The 16,320-nt window shown below is 46.6% G+C and overlaps 1 protein-coding gene across 17 annotated transcripts in view; it reads right to left on the reverse strand.

The window, feature by feature from the left end:
• Nucleotides 1–16,320, reverse strand: part of MAPT (microtubule associated protein tau) — a 52,911-nt gene that overhangs the window by 17,075 nt on the left and 19,516 nt on the right. For 7 of the 17 annotated variants that reach the window (XM_042787161.1, XM_042787162.1, XM_042787158.1 and 4 more), the window contains 6 exons: nucleotides 11,978–12,063; nucleotides 10,514–10,600; nucleotides 9,054–9,140; nucleotides 7,377–7,442; nucleotides 3,322–4,236; nucleotides 743–798 (listed from right to left, as the gene is read on the reverse strand). In XM_042787161.1, coding sequence (XP_042643095.1) covers nucleotides 743–798; nucleotides 3,322–4,236; nucleotides 7,377–7,442; nucleotides 9,054–9,140; nucleotides 10,514–10,600; nucleotides 11,978–12,050 — 1,284 coding nt within the window. In that variant the 5' untranslated portion in view covers nucleotides 12,051–12,063. The remainder of the gene's footprint in view (nucleotides 1–742; nucleotides 799–3,321; nucleotides 4,237–7,376; nucleotides 7,443–9,053; nucleotides 9,141–10,513; nucleotides 10,601–11,977; nucleotides 12,064–16,320) is intronic. The other 10 variants (XM_042787170.1, XM_042787167.1, XM_042787166.1 and 7 more) reach the window with 3 other exon arrangements.

Below are 16,320 nucleotides of genomic sequence, written 5' to 3' on the forward strand. Positions count from 1 at the left end.
GGTCACTGATTTTTATCAAGATGATTGCTTGGTATTGTGTCAAATGCCTAGCCTGATACAACCTGCCAAACCTCCCTAGAGAAAGACCTTTCACATTGTTTGAAAATAACTATATTCCTCACCTTTAATTCTTCATCCACTAAATTGTGCATCAACTTACCCATTATCTCACCCAGGCACTAGCCAGGCTAATGGCCAGCTGAACTAAACCTCCTCCAAATTAGCAGTGTGACAGATGTCTTTAAACTTCTGGAATTTACCCACTATTAAATTCTGTGCCTCATCCAGAACACAGCATCTGCAAGGCCCAGATTATTTAATTTAATTTTTTAATTACACATCTTGCTCTTTTCATTGTTACATTGCTTGTCCCCAGTATGGCCCAACACAGTTTTGAATTTGTTTTGGACTGGTTTGCCCCAGCAAAGCTTGCTGTCTGCTTTCCAGTCTTGGGCTGAGAAAATGGCTTCTCTAACCACCCACACAACCCCAATGAGCCACATTTTTGTTCTAGATTTGGATAGCTTCCTCGCCCTCAAAGATCATCATGGATTGCACCATCCAAACCAGGGTGAGGAAAGAAAAAATAAAAACACTCTTGAAAGACAGGCAGGAGGATGGAAGGTAATGGCAAGGTTTCCTAAGAGGCAAAACCACAGCCCAGGAGAGCGGCAGAAGGAATCAGGAACACGCACAGCACTTCGTGGGTTGAAGTCACCTCTGGTTTTCTTTTTCAGCTTACCTTTGGTTTCTTTTCCTCAGCTTCAGTCCCTTCCTTGTCTTTGCTGTTAATACGACCTAACAAATGGAAACACAGCCAGTTACACTTCTTGGGACTGGTGAGTAAATTCTCTAGAGATAATGCCTGCGCTACAGCAACATGCATGCCGGGTGGGTGTTCCATGTTCCTGCTCTCCTTTAAATTAAATACTATTCTTAGAAATATTACAAAGTCACTCATTTCTTGCAGAAAAACTTCCACATCGTAAACACATTCTTTCTGAGTTAACAGATTATCCACAGGCAAGAGTGTATTAGTCATCACTGGAACATCAGACACACGCAACAAGGTCTGTATGAGACCATTTTGCCCAGATTTACACTCAGTTCCAGTAGCATCTGTTCAGTTTAGGACAGAACAGTTCTCTTGAACCCTAAACATGAGTCTCCCACTTTAAAACACCCCTTGGTTCTAACAATCATATAAACAAAGACTAAAACTGAAGGATGCCCCAATCCTAGCAGCACCAGGTTGCCCATGATCCCATTTTAAGTTGTTGTTCTGTGTGTTAGCTTTGCAAAGCATTTTTTATACCTGGCTGCCGTTAATTCCCATCTCTCCTGACACACTGCTTTCTGCCTCCCCAGCAGACAGCGCGCCTTCGATCTGGGTCAGACCCTGCAGGGTCTTAAGGTTTTAGCTGTTGTCCTACTTGATCGTATCAAGCTTACAGCGGCTCTGACAATATTTCAGTGTTTCGTCCCATTAGTCTACAAGCACCACAGACTGCAATATGGCTAATTAGGGGATTAGAAACAGGGAGGAAGTAATGTTTGTATTATAAGGCACTCATAGCAAAGCCCCTTTTCCCTGTCTTCAGCTAATTCCTCCCTAATCTTGGAAGAAAAACTGCTGGTGTTGTCCCCAGTACTCTGGAAGATTGTCCGGGGGGGGTCAGCCCTTTCCCAGTAACATGAAAAACGTTAAACCAGAACTGACCCACCCCAGCAGCCACTCCCAGATCTGCTGGATGCACTACCCTTCCCAAATTCAGTGATTCTGTGGACTGGAACATGGCTGGAACTGAACAGCCACAAAGTATCTCTGTCTTGGAAGGAAAAGACCATTAAATAATTAAAGAAATTTATCCTATTTAATCAGAAAGGGCTTGACTCTGGGCAATGCATCCCCAACACACCACCATTTTCAGGCTCCGATGCGAGCGGTAGCAAGCCATGCCAATGCCCTGCAGCACATATGCAAAGCTTCCCAATGTCTTATTAGGTAGTGAACAACAAGAAATATGTTATGAGCTTTAGCTCCAATGGAAAAAGCTACATCAACAATTTCTTCATGAACCCTGTGCAGCGAAGAGCATTCTCTCTCTGCTGCAAACCAGAGCAGCATTTCCAGCCTAATGGAAGCAGCCAGGCCAGCTTTTGGGATGTGGCACTGGGGTGAAAGGTAAAGTTTCACCCAGGCTAGGCCTTGAACAGCCAGAGCTGAGGTAGAACACGGTGAGACACCATCGGGTTTCAACGTGTGTCCTGCTGCCCCAGTTTAACACAACTCACTGCAATACCTGCATCTGGCCACTGAGCAGGGCCCCTAGTGACATCCCCCTAACCCACAGTGAAGGAGGAAAATAGTTCTTGGAGAAAGAAAGGGTCTAAGAGCTGCTCTGTTGGTTCAGTGGTGAACTCAGACCTTCACCCAAGATAGCTAAGACTGAGATTGCCGCGTGAACACAACAGCTCCAGGGTCTGACTGCCCTCCCAGCCTAGCCTAGCGACGCACACTCGGTTAGCTGCACCCAAGAGCCAGGCCTCCACACACACAGGCAGCTCCTGCAGAACACCCCAAACACAGCCATCGCGTGGGACCACGCAGGGACACGCCGTCCAGACCTGGGATAGGAGCAGGATGCTTTGGAAGAGCACTGGACATGTCCTGCAGTGGGGAAAGGTCCAGCTAGTTGCAGACCTTGACTCCAACAGCAGTCAGCAGTGGATATTTAAGGGAAAAGTACAGGAAACAGGGCCAATGTGGGGCCTCTTCCATGGTTAGACCTGCCAACTCCCTTGCCTTTTTCCTCCTCCCTCCTCTTTAGGAAAGCCAATACAAAGGGTTATTGGACCGGACAGTGGACACATGCAAACCAGATGGCATGTGTCTTGCTTGCAGCGTGCGCTGGGTTAGCCCCACTCCAACATGCCAGAACAATGTCCATCCAGTCTTCATCTTCTCTGGGAAGGTGCCAGGTGTGAGTTAAGGTGCCCAACCCACAGATCCAAGGAAATTAAAACAAAAACAGGTGAACAAAGCATGATCGGGGACACGCCAGCACCATGCAAGGGACGCAAAACCGAAGCATAAGGGTCTGGCAAGTATGCCAAGACATCCAGGATTAAACTAAAGAGGGAAGGAGTGGGAGGGAGAAGCAGCAGCACTTTGTAGATCAGTTCACAGCAAAGGTCCAGGCCATTTCTCAAGCAGCAGGATTTGAGAGGTGGCAGCAAGCTGAAGTGCTGGTTCAGGCAGCCTTGTCGTGAGCAAGCCACCTGCAATGTGAGCTCAGGGCAGGCAAACGTTGCACACACCTTTTAGGAGAGGGACGCGACTGACGGCTTTATCTGCAACGTGGGCACAAGGTTTCTTCTTGGGCGTGTGGCGTTCCCCTGTATCTGGCACAGCCTCTTCCAAAGCAGTATCTTTGTCTTCCACGTCATCTTTTAACTCAATGGGGAGTTTGGCTTTTTCTATCACGGGTCCAGAATCTTCTTCCTCCCCTGCCCTTGCTTCTTTTTGGAAGATGATTTCAGAAGGTTTTGATGGGGTGACATCTGTCTCTTCTACCCCCCTCAATGGCTCTCTCCTCCCCTCTTGGTCCTCTTCTGCTTTATGTGATTCAGTTTCAACACAAAGTGCCTCTCTTGGTATGTCTCTGAGGACATCTTTGGACTTATTTTCTTCAAAGACATACTCTTCCTGACCTTCCATGGCTGATTCTGGACACAAGCCCATTTCAGGTCCTGGTGAAACATTCTGTCCCACCAGGGAAAGCAAATCCTGTTCAGAAGTTTCATCAATATCACGGTCCTCATCTATTTCCCGCCCACTGGCATCTTCTTTTAATGGAGCACTGGTATATAAAGGAGATGGCCCGTCTTTGAAATGGGAGTCATCTCTGCCACCTGCTCCTGCCAACCCCTCAGTGCGTGTATCACGACCCAGCTCTGTTCCCAACGCTGGATCCACACCAATGCCTTCTCTGCCTCGATGATCCCACAACTCATCGTCGTCTTCAGACGGTCTGGAGTCTTGGTACATATCCAGGGGTATTGGGATGGTGACCTCAATTCTGGTGGGAGCTGCTGTTGTAGCCTTCGTTTCATGTGAGAGAAGAGGCTGCTGAAGAACCCCAGCTACCTGCTTTGTGGGCTGGCTTTCTCTTTTTATGGCATCTCCCACATGCTCCTGAGGGCCAGGCTGTAGCTTTGGAGAGCTTGGCTCCTCTGGAGTTGAAGATGCAGGGTATGAAGCATGGGCAAACAATTAGCACAGGCATGTCAAATAGATAGTCATGTAATGCTGAAGAGAGACTAAGGATTTCTGCTATCCATTTAGAAGATAAAAGTAAATCCCACGCTGCCCCACTGAACAGACAACTTACTTCTACAGTGGCTTTTGCCTTTAAAGAAACTCTGATCCCCACGGGAATCAGGAACAGAGACAGCCACAGCATGTGGGAGGCCAGACTCCTTCCTGGACCTGGTCTTGAAGGAGCCTGGGGTATCCAACCACCAACTTCTGTCACACCCACACTCTATGAGATGGTTTAGCTATACAGGTTTTCAGAAGCCAAGAAAAACACCCATTTTCGAATATAACATCACCACTGGACCATCAGTTTGCTAGTTAGTGACCACCTCTTCTTGCCTCAAGGGCCTGAACAAAACAGGCCAGACACCCTCCTCTCCCTCACGGATTTAGAAAATCCCTACAGGCCTCTCCTCCCTTGCAAGAGATGTTGATGCAGACATGGCACCGGTTACATCCTCTCAGAGTTAAACCATCTCTGCTTTGCTCTCCAGATCATTTCTATTGCTAGTGAGCTTGGAAGAGCACACTTATGTCTCCTCTCTTACTGCTGCGTATTTCAACAGCCAGTGGAGCAGACAACCTCAGTGGAAAGGAATATAAGCAAAAATGCAAATGTAGCCACACGGCCACAGCAATTTTGGACTGTGCACCTAAGTCAGGCTAATCAGAGCTCCAGCACTGCTGCCATCATTATGGGCAGAGTAGAAAATGTGACATTTAAAACCCAAAACTTAAGGTCACAGGGATACAGGTATTTATTTTTTTTTGGAGGGGGAGTGGGGGAAAGAAAGAATTCTATTCAATAACTGATCTCATGCACGACACAGACCTTTACAGTGTCTCCCCAAAATTGCTGCGTTAAGCCACATATTCTAGTTGAGCTGAAGCTTTTCTGTTAAAAATTCATTCAACTGAAGCAAAGATGCACTGAGCAATGGAGAATAGGTAACTGCTTTAAAGTCAACTGCCCTAGTAAGAACGTGCATCTTATCTTATGAATTCGTACAGCTTCAAATACCCTTTGGTCTTTTTGAGCACTTATCAGATAAACTGAAGAGCTTAGATCAGAGCATTATGGTACTGAGATTTTGATTGTTGCTTTGTTAGATTAACAAACAAGATTAAAACAAGAAAAGAAGTAGTCAAGACTGACTTGGTCTTTTATCATTGTTTTCCCCCTTTTAAGAGAATATAATGGTTATGTGTAACTATCACACAGAGACCTCCAAAACTGTGGTTTAAAAGAAACCTTAAATTGGCACCTACTGGCAGGTAATATTTGAAATGTGGCATCAAGAAACACCTTTTATAAGCACAGGGATTTGAAGGGAGCTTATGCAGTAGCCGGCAGACCGTCTCAGATCATTTCTTCAGCAAACAAACAGCATGACCATTAACGACTGCTGGTGCAGAGATGTGGACAGCCAGTTCATCAGCTGTACTTCCATACTCCAGGACCCTGCAGTGGTCCTGGGGCAAACATGCAGCACAAGGTCAAGAGCCAGCAGAATGCCAGCATGGCACAAACTGTGAATCAGAAGATGCTTCTCCACCTCAGACTCCAGAGGCATTTTAAGATGCTCCATCTTCACTGCAAAGATCATTTTTTCAAATCCCACAACATGAAAAATTGCAGTAGCTAGTAACAAGATATCTGAGACTCTGTGTGTATTGATATTCACATCTTCTTCTGAACCAAACAGAACCATTAAAAGGAACCAGCACATTATTAAAAGTCCACTTTCAGAGAAGTAGCAATTTACATAAGAACCTAGGAATGTCATCTATAGGTTATATCAGAGCTCCAGCTAGCTATATATCCCCATATCTGACAGCTGAGAGATTCCAGGACAGCACAGAAAAGTTTTATTAAAAACCTGGTAAGAAACAGCAGTTAGAACCAGACTGAACAGGGCAGACGGAGAGAGAACTTCACCCTCCTCCTGCTAACAATCTTAATTTCTTTTTTGTAGTGGCAACACTGTTTTAAATACAGAAGAATTGCTAGTCCAAGAACCACTGGACAGGCAAGCAAAGGTTTTATCTTAATTGCAGGGAGCAGCCTGCACGTAACTGTGCTCAACTGTGTGTGGAAAGCTAAGACGACCTGAATTCTGCCCTGAGCTGAGAAGGCAAAGACCTACTTTAAAAGACATGGATGTCTGTAAATCCACTAATGCAGCTATGAGGAGGAAAGATGCTACCCAAAACATCTGGAGGAATTTGTTATGTCTACTGTGCAGAAAACTACCTTACAAAATGGGGTTTAACTAAGATTTTAAACAGCGCACCAAATCAGCGCTATGGTGTGTTAGTGCTAGCAAGACAGCAATATCAAAGTGAGCTTGAAACCCCTAAGTCTGCCCCATTGGGCACAGAATTAAGCTAGCACTGGGTGCTTTGGGAAAATCCTGTCCTGAGGTTTTTCAACAAGTCTGAACTGAGCAGAGTCAAGAGAGACTTTCCAGATAGACAAGAGGTCCCCGGATAATTTCTTGGTTCGTCTGAGCAGACGCACAATTAATGCTCTAAAAAAGCTCACTGCGCACTGTGCCTGGCTTTGTCAGCCACAGTCCCTAAGACTGGGATGAGAAAAAAGCACCCTTAATGTTAAAGTCAGGGCATCAGGGAGTAGGTTTGAGACATGTCTCACATTAGAAAGAGACACAATAATTAAACAATTCACTTATTTAATCTGTGAAATGCAGGGCCCACAGCTGACTCCGTTCAATGATGAGCAGTTCCTCCTGGCTAACTGCACCATCCTGGCTCTGTTTATTACCCTTCTAGCCTGCAGGATGCCCTGTTTTGCAACTGGACAAACAATCACAACGGCTTCAGCCATCTGAGAGAGAAATTTGGTGCATGAAGAGCTGCGGTTCCCTGAAATGAGTATGTTGGAACATTCAAAGCATGTATAACAGAGAGAACTGCACAACTGCTCGTACAGTGCAGAGCATTTGCATTACAGAAGAAAATTCCCAAGCCACTAGCAACCAGCCGCACGTGTGGACAGCAATAACTGGACCCCTGTGACAGATGATGCACTAACCTTGAGCGGCATCTCCTGCAGCATGGTCCTCCAGGTTGGGGGTGGCTCCTACGCCCGCCTCTTCAGCTGGTCCCAGTTCAGAGGAAGAATGGGAAAAACATGATCAAAACAAGAATTAAGTTTAAGCGTGTGTCTGGAGAATTTATTGACCTCCCTGCTGATTCTGCCCATCACTGCTGTTTTATGAGCAGGGCAGTATCAGAAAGGAAATCATGGATCTAGGTAGATTTATTCAGCCTGTGCTGTCCCAGACTGGAGGAGTGTTTCACCAACTCGCACGTCCTGGGTGGCAGGTTATTACAAGCTCCTTCAGGCAGAGGTGCAGAAAACAGGCTGTTAAGGAGCAGGGAAACTTGTGGATTTATATCCCCTCTTCTAGCCCCACCTCGCGTTCACGTTGCTGGCAGCACTCACACAAATGTCTGAGTCTTACCTGAGCCCTACCTTCCTAGTGTCTACTACCCAGTTTACTGTAACGAACTCTGCCAAGGCTATCTGACACCAATAAATCAGAGTCTGATATAAAATTGACGCTTCAGGAATACTGGTACATTAGAAAAGCACATTCTTCTTCACAGCAATGATGATTTGTCTCTGTAATAATTTTTTCCATTTATTGTATGACTACTTTCAAACTGGATCAATCAATTATATTTGCATGTCACAGTTCTACAGTCAAACTAGGACTTTCTATGTTTTCCCCATTTTTTTCCAAAGAGTTCAGGACACACTGCTTCTTCCTGACTCCCTGGTACAGTCAGATCTTGAATCAGAGACTGCACATCCTTGCTAGCAGATGAGCCACTCTGTGTTTCAGCCCAGGGCTCCACCAGCAGCCTGGGGACTGGATGCAGGACAGACAATTTGGGTGTCCAAGGGAGCGAGCTGTGGGCTTTTTCCAGTGTTCAGGCATTGGCAGAAGCCCATTTCCACCTGCTACCTCAGGTCCAGCCTGATGCTTCCAGGGAACACCAGCAGCTGCCGCACAGGGGCCACGTACTCATTTTTCACATACAGACCTGACTCTCCCAGGAGCTCTTGTACACACACAGCACTGCTGCAGCTCACCCCCTTCTTATTCTGCCTCTGAAAGACCCCCATCCCTCCCTGAAAAACCAGGCCCAGGTGCAGTGATTCCCCACAGAGCATCCAGGCTGAATTAGCCACTTCACTTCCTCTGCATTATCCTTAAAACATGCCGGCAGCCACAGAACTGCTGCAGTGGCCTGGTTTTCACCTGCTGCTTCAAAGACAACCACATGGGCTGGACTGAGCAAGAACACCAGTGAGACAAGCAGCAAGGTCCTGCGGTGACCACCTCGCCTTGCCAGCAAAGCAGAGCTGCTGGCAGAGGGGCAGAGATGACCAGGATCTGCAGGCAAGCACTTAGCCTGGAGATGGGAGGCAAAGCCACCACAGAGACACCAGATAGAAAGATTGTCAGATGTGGATTTGAGAAAGAGAGAAGAAAAGGCTGCAAGTTTCTCCCAGGATGGGGAAGTAAAGAGGACAACTGTAAGCTAGGAATTATTACTGCAGGCCATGGAGAAGAAAGAAGCACGCACCAGAAGCTAAGCACGCCTGTGAGAGGTTTTGCAGTTATTTTTAAGCACTAACCAGTCCAGCTCTCTGCTCTGTCTGCATCAAGAGATGAAACTGCACCTTGGTCTCCCTCACCTGTGGTTCCTTCTGGGATCTCCCCGTGCTGTTCGACACCACCCTGATCCTCGTGGTCTCCTTCCTCCACTAAAGGTGCTGTGGCATCTGAAAAACAACGCAGCTTTCACATAGCCGTTGAGTGGCAAAACCCTGTGGAGGCCAGGACATGTCTGAAGAACTTTTTGCTCAGAACAGCACCTGACTCCCTCCCTTGAGCCAGTGCTTGTGGAAGGGGAGAAAGAAGCATGACACAGCAGGGACACCATGAGCTGTCCCCTCTGCCACACAAACCACACAACTCCAGTGTACTCCTGATGCAGTTGAAGGTTTTACCATAAATATTGTCTGAGAATGCACAGCTAAAGACAACCACTGGTGCCTGAGCTGCATGCTATCTGCACGGGGACATCACTGGTCTGAAGCAGGAAACAACTCCCATCAAGTACCTTATAAACTGGCCGAGCACTGCGGCTGCGTCGCGCTCTGGGCAGCTCTGAGACAGCCAGATACCTGGCTCCACCTACCAGAGGGATGTCTGCTCATCATGAGAGTCCCAATCCAACTGGAAAGAGGGACAATACCACCTTCTGCACCAGCCAGGTTTGACATACTGATTTCTTGAGCCGCATACACAGGAACAGAGCCGCTTCACAGATGATCAGTCAGCCTACACCTCCAGTGAGACAGGGCTGGAACTGGTCAGCATCTCTGTCAACCTCTCTCTTAGGTAAATTTTGCAAACTAATATCTTTTCCCAAGGTCTCCAAGAGACAGATACTTGGGATTAAAGCAGCCAGAGGAATACAAAAAATGCAGTTAATTGAAACAGTGAACAAGTCTCTAGACCACTTTGGAATTAGATTCTTTCTACAAACAGGGCATTCAGATAACACTTTGGAGCAGCACTGACATGCCCTGGGTCCTACCAATATGACCTTTACATCAGCACAAAGGTTTTTTTTAGGTATAGACTCTGCCCATCTCATCGTTCCAGCATGAATCACGCTGTACTAATGAACATGTATATACAGAGGGGACAAAACCAGAGCTATGAGGTACAGCTGACTCTGAAGGGGAACACAGCAACCAGGATGTGCTGTCATTATCTTGGGGGAGCACAGTGATGCAAACTTCTGTCCCTGGAAGCACACAACATGGGATTGCTCCCAGTTGCGCTGAGCTAACGGGACCTTGCAGTCACTGTGTCTTCAGAAAACAAACCACAAGCAACTTCCTGAACTATAATAAACACTTCACCTTTTCTTGCCTTCCAACCCACTCTCCACCTACAAAGCTCATTTTCTCATTCTGCAGAGTGGCATACATTGCTTATGATGAGACTAGAAGAGCATTTTTCCAAGAGTACAGACACTCCTCCTGAGAAACCCCACCAGAACATGGCACGGCAAGTCTCTTGGCAAGGTTTACCACGACCCCATCCATCATGGTTTCAAAGCAGTAAGTCAAAGAGCTCCCACCTTCCGTAGTTGGGGTGCTCTTAGCGTCAGATGTTTCAGAAACAGGCTCATCCGATCCATCATCGACTGGTATCTGAAGGGGATAGCCTGGAAAACATTCAAATACTTAGAACAAGTCCTTTGGCTATGAATTACGGCCTGTGACTTACGAACTCTGATTGCCCAGATCCACAGCAGCAAGAAACTCTAATTGGAGAATATAAAACACCTGAACCAACAAGCAAGCAAAGCGTGAAAATGCCAACCAAAAGCACCAGTGTCATCACCAAAAGGAACAAGCAGAATCCCATCAGCAAAAGAAAAGCCCAGTGAACCGGACAGCTGGAAACAGCAAAGCATGGCACAAGCAAGAAAGGAGATCTTAGCAACATAAGCAGAAAAGATGTACAACTTCTGAGTCACTGTTGTCCTCTCTGCCATTTCTGGGGCCATTAGCCTCCCTCCCGGAGCAGGCTGCTGAAAGCTTCCATGATGTGTTAATTCTAATCACTGCAAACCAGGAAGTCTCTGCAAAGGGCTTGGTGTAGCACACTGGTCTTCTGTGCGAAGACTTGCTTGCAAAAGTCATCTTTTGGAAGAGCTCAAGTCTCCTCTCTGCAAGGAGTCTGGGCAAATAAAATAACAAGAACTGGAGAAAATGACTTGGAAAAGAAGATTCAAACTAACTTAAGTAAAATCCCTGGGAACCTGTGATGTGCAAAGCTGAGGCTACAAGCTGAAGAGGAGCTATCAGACTGAAATGCATTACAGAACTCAGCATGAATGGATGCTATGGATTCTCTCCAGGACAGAGACAATCCATTTATCTGGTGTAAGCTGTGTCCAAGGCATCTCAAGAAAAGAAAATTACGATGATGTTTATATGGAGCATAGCTGGGAGCGAGTCCCACCAGGTTTGCTGGTGTTACGTGGGTGGTTTCCAAGCTCAATTGTGGAGCATGGTGGAATGAGAAAGAAAAGGCTTCTTGAGAAATGCAGGTCTGAAATATGGGGCGAAAGACTCCTGCATGGCCCCTGCTCCCAGAGCGCTCTGTTTGGTTCCCCCCATCTCCCTGTGCAGGTGAGAAAAGCAGGCAGCAAGCAGCATCCTTGAGCTGTGTCTCGAAATAAAAGCAGCACTGTATTTTTATAGCAAACTAAGGAGTGAACACAGAAACACACATTTGCAAAGCTGCAGCAATAAGATCATCACCAGTCTGGATACGAGGGGTTGTTCTACTCTTGCTAGGCAATATCAAACAGTAGCGTTCTCCTGTGACTGTGAACATCAGAGCATCTTGTAGGCTACCCACTCTCCACTGGCTGCAGCCAGCTGATCCACAGTAGCCTTCCAGATACACACACTACCCTCCTGGGTGTCCCCTGGGACCCCTCACACACTGGCCCTGCTCTCCCCACCTAGGTCATTCTCTCAGCAGCAGGCAGGGCAAGTCCTTTACACCATCTCCTCCTGGAGGTGCTCACCTGATGGGATGTGCTTCTCCTGGCCAGCTGCATGATCCTCCATCATGGTGACGTCCTGACGCTGCTCCGCCATCTCTCAAAGTTACCTGGAGAGAAGAGTAGAAACAAACACCCATCAGGCAAAACCTGACACAACAGGCCTTCATCCGGAGCCCAATCGGTACACTCCCATCTACTGCTCCGTGAGACAATTTTGGTTTGTCAGCCAATTTCCAGGAGCATTAAACATCCTACCGCAAGCAATCAGACAACAGCCAACCATCTTTTCAGCCACTGTAAGAAGATATCCACTTTGTTCCCTTTTCCTGATGAGTCTGGAATCACACTGCTGTGCTCAGGGAAGGTCAAAGCTCAAGATGCATGTTACCTATTGGGTTTCATACCAGTGCTGAAATACTCCCTGAAGCATCTAATGCTAGTGTCTTCAAATCCACCTGGAGCGTGCTTTTTCTGCAGTCATCAAAGGAGGAGGACAGTGGGAAGGGAGTGTTAACATGCCAAATTGGGATCTAAAAGGGCTGCCCCAGCCAGACACCATTCTTTGGCAGAGCTGCACCAAGTTCTCAGCACAGCACATCACAGCAATACACACTCAGAGGACAGAAAAAAATCACCCATGGGCATGAGCCGAAAGGAAAACACAGATTTTGCATAAAAGACACACGAGCAGATGTTCCTTGTGAGCAAAGGGAAGATCTAATTATTCCTGCACAAGCAAAAGCATGTGCCAGCCACTGCATCCATCACAATAGGGATATAGGCAACTTCTGCCCAGCTGCAACATCAACATTCCACAGGTATTTAGTATGTCCCAAGCAAAATGACCATTCTGGTGCCCACAGGACACTGCTCAGCCACCGTTTTGTCACAGGTGATTAGCAGGAGCAGCATGCTCAGTGCAGATGCTCCAAACTCTGCATTTGCCAATTTAATCGGTCTCTCAACAAAAGTGTCTGCTGGCAAGGTGTGATACTGCCGCAGGAAGGAAAGCTGCCTTCTACCTCTTTGGCTACACCCAACAGGAATACACAGCTTTAACGACACAATGATCATCTCAAAAGCAATCCAGAAGTGACGTACAGGGGTAAACCAGCACTCTCCAGAGATGGATTTGGACCAGGCACTCTTAGAGAAGAGGGTCTCTCTTGGTTGTGGGTCTCAGAGGACAGCACAATGGCTACTTAACCCTGAATCCTTCTCACAGTGCTCAGAAAGTCAACATTGTGGTATAGAGCGAAGTCCAGTAAATGGGTCTGGACACTGCGGTGGAAGTAGAAAGGTGCTAAAATTCAGAGTTATTTTTCTAACATGCATCTATCCACAAAAGGAAATGAAGTTTCCAACAAACACTATCTGCTCCTGTGAAGCAGGAACTGTGTTTCTCCTCACTGTCCGTGCTGGTTGGACAGGCATTGCTTTTAGCTGACTTCCTAATAGCTGATATAATTACAGCCATTGGCAGTGATTAATAACCAGCTATTAGTGTAATCACACATTTTCCATGACCGTCAGGAGCAAATCAATCCAGCAATGAAGCTCAGATTACCAACAGCAAGGAAGCAAACTCATGTGGATTTGTTTGCTGGCAATAACCTAACTGGATATATGGAACTATGCAACAGAAACTCCAATGCCAGTAACCAGATCTCTCACCCAGCTTTTTTTAAGCCTAAGCAAGATGACTATGCAATTTAATTTCTGCCTTAGACAGCTACAAAGCCATTTCACAGAACTGTACCAAGTAAGTTCGAGAACTAGCCCTGAAAGGAAATCACCCATAAAAATAGTGGTATAAATAGTAAAGAATTAAATACCTAATTTTTGCCCCCAAAATGGTGGGCCCTAATTATCTGGACAGATGGCTGCCCTCCTCCCAGAGCTCAAAGGATCATATTGATTATATCCTGGTCTCATCTGGCTGCCGCTTGATATTATTTACAGGTCTACTTCACACTGAAATACTAAAATATAATGTTAACCTTGTGTGCAGGGCACAAAAGCAACTTGGGCATAAACACGACTGTAAAATGACGCTCAGATGTGCTGCTCTTCTGTGTGCATGTTTGTGTGTGTGCATGTGTGACCCCTCTGCCCCAAACACACACCCAGGACAGTACAGCAGTTTTCCCCATGTGCTGCCCTGTCTCTTGGTAGGAAAACGTGGATGGGAGAAGCAGTTCCTACTTCACTCACAGCTGTTGGTCCCTAACAGGCTGAGCTGAGTTCCCAGCCCAGCTCAGTTCACTAAACGTCTACAGATATTAACATCTTTGCCTCCCAACTGCAGACCCAGAGGCACTAACAAATCTGTGCTGGATTTCAATTAGGCTGTTTCTTATTCTGCCTCCTTTTCTCTCTTCCTCCCACCTGTTTTTTTTGGAGAAGAGCAATTAGTGTCTCCCCCAATCTCCCTGAAAAGATACATTTAGTCCTTTCTCGCCTCTGGACAAGAATTTCCCGGGACACCATCCAGACAGGACTCCTAGCTTGACAACTGGTGAGCTCATGTACCCCACCGGAGGCTCATCTGCTGACTCCATGGGCAGCATCCGACACAGCCAAAGATCTTCCACTTTTCCTCTGAATAGAGCATTTAGCAACAGCGCAGCCCTGGCACAGCAGCAGCGAGCCGTGATTCAGCAAATGCCCGTGGATCTGCTGGTGGGCGCACGGGGCCGCCCGGTCGCAGGGCTGACTGTCACCCCGATTCCCACTGACCTGCCAGTGCCAGGGCTTTTCAGCACAAAGAAACAGCCGGGTGTTTTTCAGAGAAGCTGATGATCTTGCTATCTGCCTGAGCTTTGCAAAAAGGTTTTTAACGCTGTGCTGCTCACAGCCGGGCAGAGGCAGCTCCCATTCCCACCGAGCTCCACGCATGGCAGGATGCAGCCGTCTCGGAGCTAAAGGACTGGAGGTGGGCTCAGGAGGATGCAGCCATTAATTTTTCAGAGACAAGAAAGAAAGAGCTGCCTTTTCTGTTACATGGAAAAAAGCACAACCAAAAGCCAGAAAGATCCATCAAAAAACCACTCAGTGGGACCCTGAGAGCACCTGAAACCTGGCTGCAGCTTATGAAATGCTCCGGACGCTCATTCATCTGGACAGGGTGATTTTGGAGGTCGATGCTGGTTTCCTACGGAGAGCAGAAGCATATCCCCAAGCAGAGGAAGCGCAATGTCCTCCCACCGTGTCCGCAGCACAGCAGGCAGAGGAGCAGAGTTACTCTGTACCTTGAGCCACTGTGTGCAGCAGTCAGTGGTGGAGAAGAACAAAAACTCCTCAAACTGCCACGATCCAAGGGGCAGGGAGGGGGATCCAGCTCCCACATGGTTCCCACAGCATCTTGCTTTTATAGCAAAAGAAATGCCCACTCACCAGATGCCTTTCTCACAAGCACTGCCCCTCCCGTGTGGCTCGGGAAGCATTTCCTACAGCTTGCCCTCTGAGGCCTGCCAGGGCTGAGATTTAAACCCATTACAATAGGGCTGATGAAATTCCATCAGCACCAGATAAGCAAATAAATAACATTAAGCACACAAAGCGATTCAATGGGTAAGTATAAGTGAGCTGCCACCACCATTATCTCTAAGCTGCAAAACTCTCCCACAGAGGCCATATAATCATATAGTCCTATTCACCAGGAACATCATCTATAAAGACACTTTATGTCTCTCCAATGGATGCTGAACTTCACTCTCTCCCTCTTTCTTTTTCATCTATTGTAGATGTCAGATAAAAGCACTGCTCACTCAAAACATACTGATGATGCACACAGTTTTGGGATAGATGTGTCCTGTTGAAACCAAGAAGCAAAACTGAATTGCCTATATGCAAACCCCTTCTTATTCTAGAGGGAAAGTCTCAGCTCCCTTTTGGGTTTTCACTCAGGTAATGAATTCATATGACTAAAGAGAATTTAAACCTTATTAAAATTGTATATTTTAGATTAGACTTCTTAAACAAAGATGGTCTGAAAATTGTGCATTTGAGAAACTACTCTGAATTTTGAAAAAAGCCTATAATGATAATCCTATTTGTTTTTCTTTTCAAGTGGGGGATGGGGAAATCCTTCTTAGGGAAAAACATAACATTAAGGGGAAAAAATATTCTAAAAACTGTAAAACTAACCCCACCTTGACGCCATGGTTCAGTAATGAATAATTACAGCAAGGATAGCTGCACAGAGATAAACTTTGGCAGCACCCTCTGCATGACAGATAAAGCACAAACACTCCTAAGAATCTTATCCCCTTCCAGCAGAAGTATTCTTGTTAACCAGGAACTCTATCTAAAAAGCAACAGCCTATCCCATAATTAACAGCTCCTCCAAACCTCACATTTTT

Source organism: Tyto alba, unplaced genomic scaffold, assembly GCF_018691265.1.
Source record: "Tyto alba isolate M040663 unplaced genomic scaffold, T.alba_DEE_v4.0 Super-Scaffold_12, whole genome shotgun sequence".
In the NCBI taxonomy this organism is placed as follows: domain Eukaryota; kingdom Metazoa; phylum Chordata; class Aves; order Strigiformes; family Tytonidae; genus Tyto; species Tyto alba.